We start from the raw sequence: 18,680 nt of genomic DNA, 5'->3' as shown, positions 1-18,680 counted from the left end.
CATCATTCTTGGATAGATTACATAGTCTTGCTGGTTACTTTTTATTTTGGAAGAACTATTCTGCAGGGAAGGACTGAATTTGAAATTGAGGGGCAGACCACCTAATCTTAATTTTACCTTGAAAAACATCACTCTCCAGTAACAGTCCCAAATGCCAGAGCTTTCAGTAGTAAGATGACAGAACTGTTATAGTCACCTGATTGGGGAGGGGTTAGAGAAACTTTCAGCTAAAATTAACTTAAAAATTAGAATGGAAAAGAGCAGTTGAAAAAAAAATGCATAATTCTTAGAAGCATGTGAAGTGATATTTCCTGTACTTGTAAGGTTCATTTCTGTGTGATTGTAACATAGAGACAATTCATTGCAAAGTGATGTAACTGAGTAGTGCTCCTGGGACTGTCTCTCGTGATGTGTTAGGAAAACCAGCGGAGAAGAGGATGTAATATAAAGCAGGGGAAGTAGCACTTCTTTAATGTGGACTTTTCTCCAGCCACCTGCTCATTGCTTTTCTTGCTCATTTTCTGCCTTGTGGCCTTTCCTTGTAGTGGTTACATTCTCTTTCCAACTCACATCAGACCAGAAGATACATCACGTCTGATTTTAGATTGTTGATGACCAAAGTCATTCTTTACGTTCAGCAGCACTGTGGAGCAAATCCCAAATTGTTTCTCAGCATAGATGCTTATAAACCTACCCATTTGGCTCTGTGAACCAGTATTCTGATGACCAGTAACAGAAAGCACAAAACACGCATGTAGCTGGAGTTGCAGCCAGCAAAAAAATATTTTTTTCCAAAGGGAACACAGGGTCAGATTGTAACTTGACCTGCTGTTTCATGCTGCTTTCCCTGCAGAGAAAGTAAGGCTTTATCATTCCCACTGATTATTCAGCTGAGAATAAAAATGAGGCCCGGATTAAGATTTCATTGTCCCCATGAGACTGTCAACAATGCACAAACCAAGCACAGGCATGGGAGACTGCCAGTCTTACTAGAATGGAGTCATTTTGAAGAGCTCTGTAGCGCTTTCTGTGCCACAAGCATGGTGAATAGAGTAAGGAAAGAGATGGCATTGGCAATCTTGACTTAAAACTGAAAAACTTGAGCCAGAAAGAACAAACCTTACAATTGTTTGTTCGTTTTTTGTTTTTTTGGTTTTTTTTTTTTTTAATTCTTTCTGTAGGTAGTGGACAAATAGAGCTTAGTTTCCTCTGGTTTTATATTGTTTTGTTTGTTTGTTTGTTTTCACCTATAAATCTGATTGCAATAACCCCAGTTTACAACTCTGTGACTTTTATGACATCCAAGCTAATGCTTATTGGTTAATAAGGTGCTAGCAAGGGTTGCACCTGACATCTGTCTGGCTGTTCTTCAGTGGGAGAACCAATTTTGATGTCTTTTTGCTGCTTATATAGTGCTTTTCAGAGAACAGAGTTCCAGAGCTAGGAACTATATTGATTATTCACATGTCTACACATTTCACCAAGTATACAGCTTTTGAGTCACCATGGGAAGAGAAGATGGAGGGAAACTCACTATTAAAAATTCCAAATTCATTTGCTACACAACCCAAGTTCTCTAATATTTGCCATTTTGCATAGGAAAAAAATGCAGCATTTTATGTATTTGATGCTTAAAATTGTTTTATAAATTTAACATTTTGATGGCTTTCTTTGGGGTGGTTGTTGTTTGAGAATAAAGAGAATCATAACTAAGACCTTCCTTCATCACACCTTAACTTCCTCTCACATGTTGAAAAGGCAAAACCTTTGACTTTGTGAGAAAGTGGTTCCTGAGGCATTGCTCCGGATGAGCAGGAGCAGAGCATGTTCTGCACTGAGTGAAATAGATGGTCTTCCCTACTCCCTTCCTTGTCAGCGAGGAATCTTTGACGCTTGCCTGTCTATATCTCTTACTACTTCTCTTTCAGGAACTGGATTATCAGAAGAGACGGATGCGGGAATCAGGGGACAGGTTCGTTCCTGTCATGAGCGATTTCATCACTGTGGCCAGTTTCAGCTTCTCAGAGTTAGAAGACCTTCTCAACGAGGCTAGAGACAAGGTAAGAATACCTTTTAAAGTGTTTGGGGTTTCACTGGCTCAGTCAAATGCTTGAATCTTTTGCGGATTCTGGGACTGTAGTGAAAACTATAATAGACACTGAAAAGGGTTTTAGGCTGAAGTTTTTTACTTTTCCTAATCTGCTCTACAGCTATTTAGAACGTATTTTAGAATTAAAAGAAGGTTCAATGCTCTTGCCTACTTCTTGTTAATCTTCCTTAGCATTACCCATGTGTAGCACAGAATTGCGATGGCAGTGTCTGTACCAGCATACCACACCGTGCCATGGTGTTGAAGAGGCTGCTTTTTAAGCAATCCTTAGAAAGAGGTCCTTTGGTGATTCAGTGATAGTGACCCCACATATCTTGTACTTTCTGCTTCTGACTTCATCCCGCTCTGCTCATTCAGCCGGGGTCATTTCTACTTCATTTCTTTCCTTTAAAAATGCATCTCTGGGTAGTTTGGTAACCCTGAATACCTGATCTTTTCCACTTATGTTTCTCTGTTACAGCTTGTATTTCATTGCAAAGATAGAAATCCCAAACGTGTGCAGTTTGTCCGACATTCTTGGATCTTTCTTACACAGCTAGCACCCGTGTATGTGTTACTCTTCAGGTGGTGCTGTCATCATTTTGTCCTTTCACTGTCTTCATCTTCATTACTAGATTTGTACAACTAAGGAGGCGCTTGTTATTTGCTGATGATTGGAGTCTGGCACTAATCCCTCTGTCTCTTAGCTGAAGGAGGAAGAATTTGTATGAAAAGATCATAAGCATATGAAAATATTTAGAGAAGAGCAAGTTCTAAAGTAAACGATAAGTAATGGCAAATCTGCCCTTCTTGGCTGGCATGTTAAAAGTGCTTGGCTTTATGAAGCAAATGTGTTATTTCTTTTGGATTGAATTGTTTCCACCAGTGGTGTCATTCCTTGTAGCATTGAGGGACCTATTGCATTATCAAAGAAACCTGTGCTGTTGTATTGGTAGGCCTTAGATTTTGAAGGATAGGCAAAATACTGGCTGAGGATCTGAACAATAAGATTCCTCACTCATTCAGTCAAACTGAAGTAATGTCATTCTGTAATTCAGAAGTATTTCCTTGCTGTGGAGATAATGTTGGTAATACTGGCATGCAGCTGCAACCACCAGGAGCTACTGGCTGTCAGCTGGAACTAGCTGCCCTGGCAAGTGCCAGAGAGGCAGTAGTTATTACAGTCCTCGGAAGGCAAAGCTGGGCAGTCTAGCACTTGTCAATATTGTAAGGAAATTTTGTGGAGAATAACATGCCTAATTTTTTCATTGTTGTCATGTTGCTTGAGAAGATTCAAATCTCTTCCAACATAATAATGTTCACACTATACTGGCTTTATAATCACAAAAACAATATCTCACTTTCTGTGCCTCTGCTAAATTTACTGAGAAAAGCCTAATTTTCCATGGTTTGGGGGCTTCTGGTTTATGACTGGATATGTTTTTCAACTTCATTATAGTTAGGTGCACATTTCTGGAAGGAAGTATATTTTGTCTTTGGTTTAGACTGCCTGCTTTTGGTTTGGTTTTACATATGGTGGTGGTCCTTTCTTTTGGTACACTAGGACAAAAGCCAAATTCAGATTCTTTACGAGATCCGTCAGGGGTTAAAAACTAGCAAGTGGTACATGGCCACCACAGCAAATGCAACTTTTCTTGATCGGGCAATTGCAGGAAAAATGATATTCTTTCACTTTAAGAATAACCAGAGAATCTCCCTATAGACAGATCAATATGTCTGGAAGTTGTTGCACGCTTTTTTAGACATAGCCAACATAAAACACTTTACATAAAGAGATGTTTTATTTTAATGACTATAACATGCTTAGGAAATGTTTCTCTACCTTCCCCTCACACACCCTTACTACGTTTGAACACATGCCATTCCAAGTTCTGCTCAACCTATGGCTTTGGCTCTTCCACTGGCAACAAGCTGCTTTTGGACTCCTAAAAGGGAACTGTCTGTCCTTTACTAATGCTGAGCTATTCCTTGTGTTTGCTTCATATTATTTTTCCCTTCTCTTCTTCCTCTTTTTCCTCTTTTTTTTTTCTTAAAATACTAAAAAAAAAAAAAAAAGAAAAAAGAAGAAAGCAAGCTGGAAATTTTCAACAAACCAGATGTGCTTTGCAAAGCCTATAACATCTTCCAACCTCAATGGGCTCTCTGTGCTTGTTGTATCACAAGCTTTTTTCTTACCATGGAAACCTACTATAACTAGCCAACTGAAGGAAGAGAGGGACCAAGACATCTGATTATCCTGTTCTTTTCGGATTTCTTAAAGCAAATAAAATTGAAAAAAAAAAAAAAAAAAAAGGTAGTGGGAGAGGGAGGAATTTTAAAAATAGCCTAATGAGCCCAGGAAGAATTGGTCTGGTTCACAGATTTATTAATAATAATGAAGCCCTAGTTTTAACAGCTGTAGTTGGATATCCTTCTAAATATAGATGTGGCTAATTGATTGCCATGACTTAATCAGAGCCATGTTTCCTCAGCTGGGATTTAAAACAATACAAATTATCTTTTCAAACCTGGGAAGTTTTTTTTATTTTTTTTTAAATGTCTTTAGTATTAGCAAAAGTAATTTCTTTATTCCTTTTAGTTATGGAAACAATCCATTACCAAGGTGTGGTGCTGTCCTTCTCTGTGGAGGACATTTTTCAAAATCCCATGCAGTACTTTTTTTGGCCTTTTTGCTTAAACAGGACCATTTACAGTTAGTGGCCGTGGGGAGGAAGTGATTTTAAATCTGAAGGACCAAATTGTCAGATGCAGGCATCCATGTTTGCAGAGGAAGCCTTGTAACTGTACTTATCTTCCTACAGTAAACAGATGTCTTGGTTAAAAGCTGATTGAATACTTAGACCAACTCTTTTAACAGGCTCCTTAGCACAGCTGGTTCTTGTTCTTTTTGTGTTTTTCTCACTTTCAATAACACTTTATAGGGGTATATATAGATTAGATCAAGGGATAATGTTTTCTGCCATTTCCCATAAACTTGAAGGTGGGGGCCGGAGAAAGTGAAATTCTGCCGTGGAATCCTTCACCAGTTTTTACATGTTTAAAGAGATTAAAAATTGACTTTTTTACATCAGAAAGAACAGAATGGGGTTGAATTTTGTTTGTGAAAATATTTTCCTGTGGGGAAGCAATGAAAATGCCCAGGCAGAGGAACTGTGACCTCACATGGTATGAATTTTATTTTCCTACTTGAAAAAGGTGGCATTTGCCCTATATGAAGTTTTACAACATACTTAAATATTGAAAGGTATGAACTTAGATTGCTAGGCTGCTTCATAGCTTTTACTTTGTGTTTGGTTTATAACAAGCCTATTTTTAAAATGTGTTGGATCTTCCTAGAAGAACAAAGTCTGCTTAGTCAGGTATTGTCCTTCTTATGATGAATATCATACTCAGGCCTCTCTATAGAGGCGCAGTGGAGGCCACAGACTGGTCAAGGCTGATGAGGAGGGTAGGAAAAGCATCCATTCCCAGTCTTTCTCATGACAGCTCCTCTTATGCAGGGTCTTTATCATCGTGGAGAAAGGAGTTCAGACTCTGCACATACATTTAATAAGCTTAGCACATACAGTAATTGTTTTGAAGAACAGCAAGGCACTGAAAGCCAAAATTCATTTAAGAAAATAGTCATCAATGGCAGAATGCTATGAAGGACGCAGAAATACTGTAGTCCAAGTTCCAGTTATAGGCTGTGCCCTTCAGTCATTCATTTCTGGGGACTGGTATTTTCAGCCAGCCACTGGGGCTAATGAATAAGGAATGGAACAGGATGGAGACTGAAAAATTGTGTTACAAAGGGCATGAGCAGGCACCACAGCCTGCTGTCAGAAATGGGCATTTGGTAAATAAATTACATAGTTGTTCTACAGTAACTTAGAACTGCAGATGCTTCAGTGAAGGTTGGCATTGAACATATCAGAAATGTTTCTAGGACCTGTATCTTGATTTCGGGGCTGCTGGAGTCACTGTCAAACTCCTGGGAGAATCCTTTAAGAGCATCTAGGTGTAAGGAGAGCTGGGCCCAGTCCTGCTTGAAATTGGTCAGACTCTTTCCATTAACTGATCTGAATCTCTGCAATAAAGAGAACAGACATTTATTTGAACTGCCTCAGTGTAGGATTGGAGTCTTCACACCAGCAAACTCAAGATTACTTCTGTAGGGAAGACCGTTCATGTTGCATGGCTACATGGTATAATTTATTCATTCACTGGCTCCTCTCACAATAGCAGACAGCACAGACAGCAGGAAATTTTTATCATGGCTGGTTCTCCTTCTCCTTATAGAGCCCTGTTCCTGCTGTTTCCAGAGCTCTTCTGCCACTGTTTAACATTTCGTTGGCAAGCACAGCAGAGAGTGTGTGTGCTGCTGTCCCGCTTTCCTTCTCCTTGCTAAAACGGCTTTTTAAAATAAACAACTGTCTAAACGATTTGCTTTGGCAAGAGGATGAATTCAGTGGAAAGTTTGGCAGAGGAAGCAGAGCTGGCACTGAGCTAGTGGACCTGTTATATCATGGAGCTTGGGGGCCCTTATGGTGTGGAAATGAATTTTTTAATGAAAAAAAAGAGATACCATCCTGTATTACAGTGGAAAACCTGATGAAACCCAGTTTTCCATCTTGCTTTTGCCCATGTCATCTGTCCCCAAATGACTTCAGGAATAAGCAAATTTCAGCCCTTGTTCCACAATATTACCACACATCACAGAATTCTGAGAAGCGTTTTGCGTGCATGAGGACTTAGCTACAGATTCCACAGTTGCGTGTGAGAGCAGGTACTGTTTGGCAGGGAATCCGCCCGTGGAGCAGTCAAGTGATTTGTACAGGGTGACACAAATCCTGGGTCAGAGAGCAGGAGAGAGGGCTGGGGTCCACAGCCCCTTGGTCTGCGCTGTGCTGCCTCTTACACCCCGAGTGAGGCAGGCAGCACGGTTTTAGCCTCTGTGGGCAGGTAGGAGCCTGGGCTTCCTACCAGGGCTGGGGAGGCTGCCTCCAGCAGCTCGCTGCCCCTCATCCCAGCACCAGTGCTTTGAAAAAGCACACATGATCACAGAACCAGAGCTACGGGGAAATAGAAGAAGTAATAAAAACAGAGGGGTCTGTTGCAGTTTAAACAGTGAAAAGAGAACATGGGTCTCTTTACAATAGTGAATTGAATTGATGCGGTGCCCTACAGATGTGAAAAACTGATTTTTTGCCATTCCTTGTATCAGATTAGTGGGCAATGCTTTCTGTTTTATAATGAATGGAGAAAGGAAGGCAACATGAGTTCCCAAGCCACATCATGGGCAGAGTTGGCAGCAGAGGCTGGATCTCCTGCCTTGCCTTCCTCTACTTGGTCAGCTTTTTTTCCGAAGTGGGTAGAGAAAGAAGGAAAATGTTTACTTCAGTGAACTGCAGATTTCTCTTTTGCAGTTATTTTAGCACGTCTAACTCACATATTTTTGCTTTTTATCTTTCACTGCTTTACAGTAAGAGATTGTGACCTACTAAGCCATGTTGCAGAGCACCAAAGACAGGCTGTTCTCAGTCTCCTCCTTGCTGCTGCTTAGAGACCACAACACCTTATACTCATGAGTGTCTCTGGAAGGCTCCCAGGCTGCTGGCTTTTTCCAGCACAACACTGTTCCTTCTCCGAGTGGCAGTGGGGAGGCAGTGGCAAAACCCCCTCTGCCAGTGTGACAAGAACTAGTTGGTGCGAGTAGTTGGGTGACAGGCCATGTGCAGAACATTTGCAGACAACACTACCCTCTAATGGAGACTTCCATGTATGTAGGATCCAAGAGCCCCAGGCAAGGACCCCCTCCTTTTCAAGTCCCAGCCTCCCCAAGGCAAGGAAGCCTCTATGGGCATTCACGGGCTCAAACCAGCTCCGTTCCTGTGTGCCCCCTCACTCCTCTTTGCTGTGCATGGGAGGAACAAGAAGGCCAGGTGGTGCATCACTAGGTACAACAGCCATCTCCTGTGGGCTGCCCCCGCACTTCAGACTTCACAGGAGGCGGGCAAGCCTTCCTTCTAGCTGGCAGCTCTAGTCACTACTCTTAATTTGTGCCATATTTTCAATTTTCACAGGCGTTAACCACAAGTTAAGTGGGTAGAGATTCCAGGTAGCACATGTCCTGTGAGCAATGAGCTTAAGTTACTCTATGTGCTCAAGCAGCGGTGGCAATGGCTGTGCTGAAGTCTTTCTCTGGCAGCCCTGCTGATTGGCACACTGGAGCAGGCAAGCCAAGAAAACACAGCACATGGAGATGTTTTATCCCCCTCCATGCTACTGATAGCCTCTATTCTCTCTGCTGAAGAGCTGGTGCTGGTCAGAGTGGATTACTGTGAGACTGCTGCACTTTCCTAATATTCTCAGACTACATGTACATTATATATAGAGAAAAAACATATATACAGAAAGGGTTGGGTAGAGTGAGTAGGTGTACATAGTTGTGTGTATTTGTCTTCAGAGGTTTCAGAAAAAAAAAGTAGTTAAAGCAGAAAAGTAATCTATTGCTCTTTCCATACTATGAAATCCCTCCATGACTTGCTGCTGTAGCACTTCCTTCAACTCCTGCCATGTATGGTAGCTCAAAGCAACTTGCATTTCTTCCAACACTTTTTTTTTTTTTTCCCAGATACTTTGGGTTTCTTTGTTTGTTTCTGGCTGAGAACACAGCCTTTTTAAAGAAAAAAATAAGCTATTGCTTCAAAATGCTTTGTGGGCCTGGCAGGGAAAGCAGAGGAGGGGAGATGCTGAATCTCTCAGGCTGTGCCAGAAGGAAGCTGCTTTCCTTGGAGATTTCTTCCCCCTGCAGTTGACTGGGACACATTGTTTATGCTTTACCTGGTACTGGGCCAGAGGGGTTTATAAGACCTGCTTCCAAACTCATTTTGTACTTTAGATTTGAGGGTTTGGAGCCTGAACTTTTCTTACTCTCTTTTCCATTCTGCAAGAGCATTCACCTAAAGAAAGGGAAGCTGGGCTATGTTAGTATCAGCTGAATTACATGCACAAGAGAGTTTGAAGGCAGTTCATAGCCTGGGAGAGTCTGGGTTTGGTTTGGTTTAGTTTTTGAGGTCTGTAAGGATGCTCTGCTGCTCAGTGGTTGTGTGTTAAAGTGCAAGCAGGGAATGCCAGGGCTGTGCATCAGGGCACCAGTGCTGCCAGGAATGTGCTGTTGGTGCTGCCTGTTGCGATACAGAGGTGTGTGAGTGAAGGTGGTTGGACAATGATACAACTTTTGGATGTGTACACTTATATAGGACTTAGCGGGCATGTGCATACATGCTGTTGACAGACTATGTGCATGCATTTGAGTGTACTTTGGTGAGGACAGAGGCATGTTTGTGAGTGTGAGAGAGCAAAGAAGAGAGTACGACTACTGCAGGACTGATGTCCAAGAGCCAGGGGTTGCTGTGAATCTACCATATCCCAATCAGGACTGCCCTATGACTGAAGTCCTGCCAGTTGGCTGCCTCCACATGCGTCCTGCAGCCTCAGCGTTTGCCTTTAAAAATAAAAGCCACTTGTGATGTATTCACTCTCTTTCAAGTCTGCCCGGGAGCTCTGGCTGTTTTCCTTGCCCCTCTCTCATGCCATGTCTGTCCATAGTCTCCTCTCTCTCAGGCAACACCCTGACTCAGAGGACTCCAGAGTGATGGATGACAAAGCAAAAGGCTCCTGAGAGGGCAGGCTATAATGCTATTTCAAAAAACCCCTCTAACTCCAGCCATTTTAAAAGTGGATTTGAGGGGAAGGTGGAAGGGGAAAGGATGGGCTAAAACTACTTGTTTGATAGTTAGGATGGGCTGAAACTATTTGTTTCCCGAGCTAGCTCACTGTCTTCCACGCCCCTGCTGTCCCACAGCTGCAGCTGAGATATGGCCAGACAGTCATTCTCTGAAATTACTCCATCACCCTGAGGCACTGCACATGTTTTTTTTTTTTGTGTAAGTGGACAGCTAGTGCTCTCCAGCACTGCTGCCCCGTGTTGCCCAAAGGATATTCAGGAGAGCAGATTCTTCAGGGCTAGAGGCACCTGCCTTAGGAGAGGCAATTCTTTTGCCGGGGTGTAGTTTCTGCTCTTGCTGTATAAATGCTTAGAGGGTACTGAATTATATACGTGGTTACTCATTAGCTTTCCTTGCTGTCTTTAACAAACTGCCTGCCTAATTTTTGATCTTGTGTTTTCTGCACCCATGACAGTATGCCAAGGCACTGAAGCATTTTGGAGAAAGCGAGGGCAAGATGCAGCCAGATGAGTTTTTTGGCATCTTCGACACTTTCTTACAGTCATTTGCAGAGGCCAAGCAAGATCTGGAGAACATGAGGAAGAAAAAGGAAGAAGAGGAACGCAGGGCACGCATGGAGGCCATGGTGAGGACCTGGGCATAGGAAGGTGTTTCCTTCCATTGCCTTTTCATGTCTCAAGAGAGAAAGGTTGAGAGAGCCAATTCCAATGCTCATATTCTGTCACTGTTTTATGTCCTCCTCCCTGCCACCTCTCTTTGGCAACATCTTCACAAATGATGGCATTTTTTCTGCTGGATGTCCTGTCAGCTCTCAAGGACATACCGTTTGGCTCCTAAATTGCCCTCTTTTGGTTTTATATAACAAATCTAGCCCTCTCTGTTATGCCCCAGCACTTTGCAGCATGGTGCTGCCCCTGCCCAGTGCCAGAATATCTTGCTTTTGGGCTGCAAGCTCTATGCAAAAAGCTCTGGGAGCCAGATCTCCTTCGGTCGTGCCAGCTGGTCAGCTTCCACTCAGAGTCCATCATCATCTGCTTGCATGCCTGTCGCCTGACAGCGTATGGTGACACAGCGAATGCTCTGGCACCTCCTGAAGCCTACACTGGCAGTATTTCTTTCTGGCCAGCCTTAATGCCTTGATCACTGAGGCTGCATTTGGCCTTGACGTGGCGAGAAAGCTTTTGTGCGTCGTTGATTTTGCTGTCGGGAGACAGACGTGTGTGTCCCCAGGGGTTCGTGTGAACCAGCCTTCCCCTCTAACCTCAGCCTTTCCTGAGGCCTGAGAACGGCTCAGTAGTCCCCTGCCTCCTTCCCCCCTGCCAGCGCTCTAATCCCAGCCGCCGCCATGGCCCCAGGCCTCGCTGTGGGGAGTTGCTGTTTTAAATGTTTGCTGTGACAAAAGCACCAGTTTGTGCCTTTCAGAAGAGGAGAGAGGTAAAATGCTAGGATGCCAGCAGTCTTACTGTTGGACACGGGGATAAAATGCCAGGACTTAGGCTCAGGTTTCCTCTCAGCCAACCAGAAAACTGCCAAGGCCCACTGTTAAAGCACTAGGATGGTTCTGTAGGCCTAATACGCCATGAGAGAGGTTGCGGTTTACTTACGGAAAGAGTCTTCCTGCAAGATGGGACTGGCGTGCGCAGAGTGAGCGACCCTTTTCCTGAAAGCCACATCCATCCCTTGCCGTTTCCACTAATCTTGGAGCTGAGAAGTGGAGTGGGATAACTGAGCTCCCTGGAGCTACCCTAAGGAGACCAAGGGCATCACGCTGACAGGTGGACGTATCCAACGATTTGTAAAATCCACAGTTCTGTTTCATTGCTCTTTGTGTTTGCAACCAGTTTCTCTTTCCAGAGTTGAGGCAATGTGCCTTCCTCTTCCCATCACTGCAACGTGCTGCCTCTATCCAAACATGAGCTGTTTGATGGATAGGGTTTCTGTTGATGTTTTAATATCTCACACAATTTTAATTCTCCAGTAAGTTTAGCTTGTGGCTTTCTGGAGTTTTTCCTTTCTTCTTTTCCTCCTTCTGCAGGACTGCAGCCTTTCTGCCTGCCAATTAGCTAGCTATGCCCCAAGCGCAAAGCTGTTCATGACTATTGTAGTGACTCTGGTGTGTATAGAAACATCCAAGTTTACTTTAAACCCACTAGGTTAGGTACGGTCAGCATAATAGGTGCTGCCACACTAATGTCACTGCAAGCCTGGTCCCAGAAGCTGGGTGATTACCGATGCCAGCATCACTTGTAGACTGTCATTTGGCACAGCTACTTTGCTGACACTATCCTACTGTAACATCAGTGCAAGACAGCAGCAACATAGACAGATCCCATGTGTCCTATTTGATCCAGGGTGATTTGCCTTTGAGAGGCAAACATGATGCTATTCATTCCTCACCTCTGCTTGCCTGTGCAGAAGAAGGGAAGCCCAGCATGGTCACCTGTTGCTCTCGGCACAGGTGATGGTCTTGTGGATGAGCTCTTGATCTCCTTTTTTCCCTAAACTGCATTGATGCATCCTAGCTGCTTCTAGGCAGTGTACCTAGTGATCTGGCATCTCAGTTAGATAATCCTAAAGCTCTGTGTCTTTCTCCACAGCTAAAAGAGCAGAGGGAAAAAGAGAGACGACAAAAGAAAGCGAAAGCTGGAAGCATCTCCGAAGAGAGCGGGGAGTTTGATGACCTGGTGTCAGCATTAAGGTCGGGTGAAGTCTTTGACAAAGACTTATCCAAGCTCAAGCGTAACCGCAAGCGTTCAGGGAACCAAGGCTTAGAGACAAGCCGGGAGCGGGTGGTGACAAAGCTAAATTATTAATTACAAGAGGAAGAAAAATAATCAACCAAAAGAAGGTGATGAAAAGGTGCAAAACAAGGAAGATGATTGTGTGCGATGGCACCTGGCTGACAGCTGCCCCAAAGGATTTCTTTGGTCTGTGGCTAGAGACATTACTTTTCCATGATCAGCTTTCCTCTCATCCCTCTTCTGTGCTCCTAATTTGAACCATTATAAAAGTGCCTCTGTGGAGCCAGCAGGGCCTCTGACTGGGCCATGCAGAGATGACAGATTTGCTTCTGGGAGTTTATTGTGTCATCAAATGCCTCATGGTGATGACAGAAAGTACTTGGGCCTTGCAGACTGCCTCACAGCTAGAGAAAGATAATTTTCTGTGTGCCAAAGTAAAAACTAGTCATGATCTCCATCTTGCTGATAACAAGCAAGACTAATTTCAGAGCAGCTCTGTAAATACCTGTCGCTTCTTCAAGATCTAGACCAGCCATCAGGGGCTTGTCAAGATGTGGTTCTCAAGGTTTCTAATTCCCTTCCAGAATTGGATTTTATAAGCCATTGATTAGCACCTGAAAAATGCTTTTGATTTCATGTTCTATATATCATTTTTGTGTGGCCTACACTGTCCAAAGCGAGTGATACTCAGAAGGAAGTAATCAGGTTCTGGAACAAATTGAAATTCAAGAATCAGGATCAACATAAAACACTTTGCAAAAGCCTTTTGGACTCTGCTTTTCTAGAAGCAGTTTTCTGGAATTTGTTGATGGTTGAGCCTCGAAGCAATGAAATGCATCTTCTAGGAAAGGAGCTCTGGCTTTTCTTTAGAAAATCAAGCCACTGCCAGGTTGGGATTACAAGTAGATGACTGTGGAGCCTGATGTCATTGCTGGAGGGTGGGAGGGAAACAGAGAAACATTTCTTACCTGTTTGTGCAAGATTTCTAAGTGCAGCCAAATGGAAATCAGGAGCTCCCTAGTGTCATCCACAGGTCACAAGTAGCAAAAAGCGAACAAGGTCACTGGTTGCAAGAAATGAAATTTCTTTTCCACTTGACACTAGCTGTGATTGCTGTTGGCATGAACTGGTCTTTCTGTCTGATAGACTGACCTTAACTGCACACACCCTGCTCCTACCTAGGAGAATCACGTAACTCAATAAGATATGAATGGTGTCAAAGGAGAGCCTTGGAGCCCACAGCCTTTTCCATTTTGAAGGGATCACTTGGGATGAACCAACAGATGATCCCATAATGAAAACTGAGAATTTTTCCAGGAGGACATAGAATTGTGTAAGCCAAGCAGGCTTTGGAGATGGATTAATTAATAATTAAAAAAAAAAAAAATTGTATTTAAGCTACATGTATGAAGCACAGAGCAAAAAAGCAAAGAACCCCAAGAAGAGGCCTGAATTCTGTGTGTCTTCATGGCTCTAGGAAAGAGATTGGATTGTGTAGGCTGTCATGGGCTTTTTTTTATTATTATTTTTTGAATCTTCATTTTTTGTTATCTTCCCTGGAGAAGTAAAAGAGGAAAAGAAATAAAATTGTGGTGGATTCTTCCTCCTAGACAGGAAGAAAACAGGAAAAGAGAAAACATTTGAGAAGAGGGACCCACCATCTACAAACTATGGATCAATAGTGAACAACACAAAATGTCAAGGAATCCCAGGGAAGTGAAAAAAGCTCTATTTGTCACTTTAATAATTTGGTTTGATTTTTCTCTGAATGTCACTTAACCTCAGGCTCTGCACCAAGTCTGCAGAACAAAACTTCCTCTGGATGCACGCTGCCTGATCAGTATTACACACTACCAATATCGGAGAAGCAAACTGTGGTGGTTTTCTGAACACTTTGAGAGTAAAATAATTATGTAAACTATGGAAAGAAGCAAAAAACTCAGAATTGTTAAACTCTAATGTTTCGTTGTTTACTGAATTTTGAGTCTCCCACCCCAGAATTTCCCTATTTACGACATTCCAGACTGCCGCGCCTCTGTATAATACTCATCGTAAAGAGCTGGTATCTTACAAGAGCTGGGTGCATTCTCCTCCCTTACTACCCCACTCCCCTTCTGGGATTAGCTATTAACAGCAATGCCCATTGCAGTGGACACAAGCACCTTGTAGAATAAAGACTGTATTTCATAAAGGTTTTTGAAAATTTAAGAAAAACTCTCACTTTTTAAAGCATTTTTATTTTAAATTACAAAATGGATTTTTAGAAATGTCTCTTGTAAATTATATTAACAAGCTCCTTGCTGCTCTCTGAAGTAGACATGCTATATCCCAGCCCTTTTTTGTTTGTCTTGTGTTAAAGCATGCCATATAACCGATGCCATGTAAGCCATATGAGAGGTGGTAATACGTGCCAAATTGGTATTCAGTTGAGTTTAGATTTGAATAATCCCTTAATTCCAAAGATGATGCTTTTAGGGATTAGAACATTGTAGTTTTTTCCCCTCTTTGTTCTCCCTGGGTTTAGGACTCACCCAGAAATTCAGGTGTAGTGCCAAGGTCAGCCTTGGTGCAAGATGATGTGACTCATGGCTCTGTCCAACTTACGGCTGCTTGCTTGCTCCCCAGGTACTTGTTTGATAAGGCAGACTGTCAGCATGGCAGTGCTGTCAGAGAAGAAACACCTCAGGGCAAAACTCTTGAATATAAATACAGCATTTCCCCCCCTCCCTGGTGTTCGTCAAACCAGGTTTGTGCTGTGCTTTTTGAAACTGAAGTCACTTTGCCAGGCCACAAATGTAGCAAAAGCAGAGAGAGTGATAAGCCCTCTGTCCATTTGTGTACACAGTTCAACTCCGATTTAAAGAGATCCTGTGTGACGGTACATGGTGCTCCGGCCACACTGACAGTGTCAAAGAAAGCTGCTGTAGTTTTTCCAACTCCTTGACTCGTGCACAAATAATGAAAGATTGTGCAACTCCTGTAAATCAGCTGTGGGATACTTACTGGGATGTACAGAAAGCTCAGTCATACTGCTGGTTCGTTGTAGCTCAGCTCTCTCAGCACTTCAGTGCCCCAGACCCCTGTTTTAAATCTGTGATGGTGGCTGAAGTCTTTATTCAGCATGCTTGGACAGAGTTCCCTGGCTCTTGACTCCATGGTGAATGTTCATAAAGAGGGTTTTGGAAAAGTTCAGCTACACACTGAGGCAAGCAGTGATTTCATATAAGTGGTGACAAGCAGAGAGGCCCATGAACAGGTCTGCTGTATGAGATGAGGCTGGCCACACAGAAGATAAGGAAAAAAGTTGGATCTGCTCTAGGGCCTGGTGTTAGATTCTTGCTGAAGCCAAATTTGTCCTTGCTTCTCACCTCTTGGGTACTGTGAATGCATCTATGCTCTGTTCTTCATCAGAAGTTGTGGTAGAGTTGCTGAACACTGAAGGAGAAAGAAGAATTTATTGCTTGTCCTTTTGTGCTAGCAGTGCCTGAGCAGGTATAGCAAGCAGTCGTGGGGTAGGACATTGAGGCATAACCTCTTTATCGCACTGAGAGCTAGAAAAAAGCTCGGATCTGCTGTTGTCCTGGCACCTTTGCCTAGCACTAGCATTTTAAGTGAAATCACTCTGTCTTTGGAAATAAGTGGAGAAGGAGGAGATGTGAGAAAGAAGGGTATGATTGAGGGCTTGTTCTTCTTCCTGCAGAAATGCAGTCATTGCTAACTCTGTAAGTTTTTCACACCTAGAAGAGGAAGTACTTTCTAACTCTGCAGGCTTTGTCCCTAGAGGTCACTCACTCACCTCTGTGTCTCTGCATTGCTCTTAAGCAGGTTGCATTAGGATGATCCCAGAAAAGACTGAAGAACTCCCTCCCCATCCCACTTACTTTAGTCTGGGTCACTCTTCTCAGTAGGTCATAAGTCTCTGGAAATGCTACAAGGTAAAGTGACTTCAGGGCAGCAAGGCCCTTTCATTCCCTGCAGCACAGCTATTGTCCGGGCACCGGTTCCCTACAAGAGCAGAAGTAGGACTAGTGTTCAGGGGTGAGAGACTCCCTGTTAGGGAGATGACCTGGGTGTCCTTCAGAAGCATTTCTGTAACGTGTTCACAATGTCTGAGGAAGGGAAAGGAATCGTGAGGGGCCATGGTGGGAGACTGTGGGGCAGGCATTTCCGTAATGGTCAGCCCCACTGGCTGAATCTTTCCTCTTCTTAGGAAAGCTCACGCTTTGAGCTGGGTTGCACGGGAGAAGCTTGTGTCAGGAGTTTCCATGAGGGGAAAGGAGATCAGTTGTACAGTTGATGATGTACATGATATATGCAGTTTTGTTTCTGGGTTGGTTGTTTTGGGGTTTTTTTGTTTGTTTGTTTGTTTGGGGGTTAAATGATTTTTAAAAAAAAAGGTTTTAGGAATCTCTAAGGGGAACCTGTAAATCTGACACCTCTATTTATTTTGCCTTATTTTAGTTTGCTATGTTTATATGTATACACTGCATTACAGCAAAGACTATTGAGACCGTGCCAGGGCATTACACCAGCTAGACAGCTGGCTCAGCTGTTGTGCAGCAAGCTGAGCTGGCAAGGGGATGAGTGTGGGAAGGGAGGGGAGAAAACAAATTTCCTTTTTGCTTTTGTCCTAATTCCTCTGCCCCTGGTGCTCCTCGTTCTGGGAAAGCATGCATTTTAAAGCATGTGGTGAACTGATGCAGGTTGGTTATTTTAGAACACTTTCTATAAAACCTGTTTATTTCTCATCATGAATCACGGTGAGAAGATTGAGAAGAGTTAAACTGCACAACTGATCATTCTAACTTCACCCTTCCACACAAATTCTGTCTATAATGCCAGAGAAGCTTGGATAGATGGGCAAAAGTGGTTTGTGCCCTGTAACTTCTCACCAGAGTTAGCACACTGGTGAGACAATCTGGGACAGTTCTCCTTCCTCAGAGCTAATATTCTTTCCTATCTTCAAGACCAAGGAAGATGGGTTGCCTCTACTTCCCCTCTCTCCTCCTCTACCCTACCTCCCCTTATTATCCAGGGTAAATAAAATATTTCTACTTGTTGGTTTTCTGCCCATGGAGTCTCTAGTGATCAGCAGGTGTTTGGCCATGGCTCCTTGGCTTCTGTACTCAACATAGGAGATTTCTGGTTGCCCATCATCCAAACAGGTAGCCTTCATTGGCTACCTTCTGTTATCAAACTCTGAAGAGGCCAACCTGGGTAACATAATTTGGCCAACTGAAAATATAGAAATTATATATGTATGTGTGTGTATATATATATATATTAAAAAAAAAGAGCTATCTACTACTCTAAGTAGTAGTTTTGATGACCAGTATCCCCTGAAGTTGGTCACATTTTGCTCACTGTACCTGCTGAGAAGGATGCCATTAATCTAGCATGGTGTTTTGGCAACTAGTTTCATGAGAGACTCTGGATGCTTCCAGACCAGAGTCTTCTGTTACAGGTGGTAATGTAGAATAGATCCAGTGTAACCAGTACAAGTTGCTCTGGGTTTACACCAGCGTCCTTCAAAGCAGCATCTGGATCAAAACTCTCTTTTAGGCAGTTTTGTCTGTTTACAAGATGTTCCACAGACCTCATGAAGGGCTTGGTCCATTTAGCTGTCCACACTAGGAGCTCTCATCGAGGCTAGAAGAGCCTCTACGACAAACCATTCCCCTGCCTCCTCCCCTTCTTGCTTGCCCTTAAACAGGCTCTAAAAACCTTCACAGTTTTTAGGAGAATTTTAAGGGGATGTCAGGTACCTGAGCCACTCTGTGCTCAACAGCTCCTTGGCAAACTATCCCCATCTTCAGTCATTCTCCTCCCCTGCAAGCCCGCTCAGCTTGAAACCCACAGGTCACTTTGGGAGGTGCCCCTGCCTGCTAAGCGAGAAAGTACCGTGCTGCTTACTGAAGTGAGAGCTTGTGTGCTGCTGTAATGCCTTGGCATATCCTCATTCCTTAGTCAGTTTAAGACTATAAGTGAATTAAATGTACAAATCCTGTAGTGTCCTTTTTATCTGTATCTTTTTATAAGAATATACTGTAATACTAAAAAACAAAAGCAAAAAAAATTAAAGATATATTGCCCCCA

The 18,680-nt window shown here is 43.1% G+C and overlaps 1 protein-coding gene across 5 annotated transcripts in view; it reads left to right on the top strand.

Moving 5' to 3' along the window:
- The window catches only part of DAAM2 (dishevelled associated activator of morphogenesis 2), a 228,943-nt gene extending 210,263 nt beyond the window's left edge, over positions 1–18,680 (top strand). For all 5 annotated transcript variants that reach the window (XM_042789299.1, XM_042789298.1, XM_042789300.1 and 2 more), the window contains 3 exons: positions 1,929–2,060; positions 10,298–10,468; positions 12,441–18,680. In XM_042789299.1, the coding sequence (XP_042645233.1) occupies positions 1,929–2,060; positions 10,298–10,468; positions 12,441–12,656 (519 nt within the window). In that variant the 3' untranslated portion in view covers positions 12,657–18,680. The remainder of the gene's footprint in view (positions 1–1,928; positions 2,061–10,297; positions 10,469–12,440) is intronic.

Source organism: Tyto alba, unplaced genomic scaffold (genome assembly GCF_018691265.1).
Source record: "Tyto alba isolate M040663 unplaced genomic scaffold, T.alba_DEE_v4.0 Super-Scaffold_16, whole genome shotgun sequence".
Classification (NCBI taxonomy): domain Eukaryota; kingdom Metazoa; phylum Chordata; class Aves; order Strigiformes; family Tytonidae; genus Tyto; species Tyto alba.
Note: the sequence above shows the minus strand (reverse complement) of the source record. Positions and strands in the feature narration are given on the sequence as shown.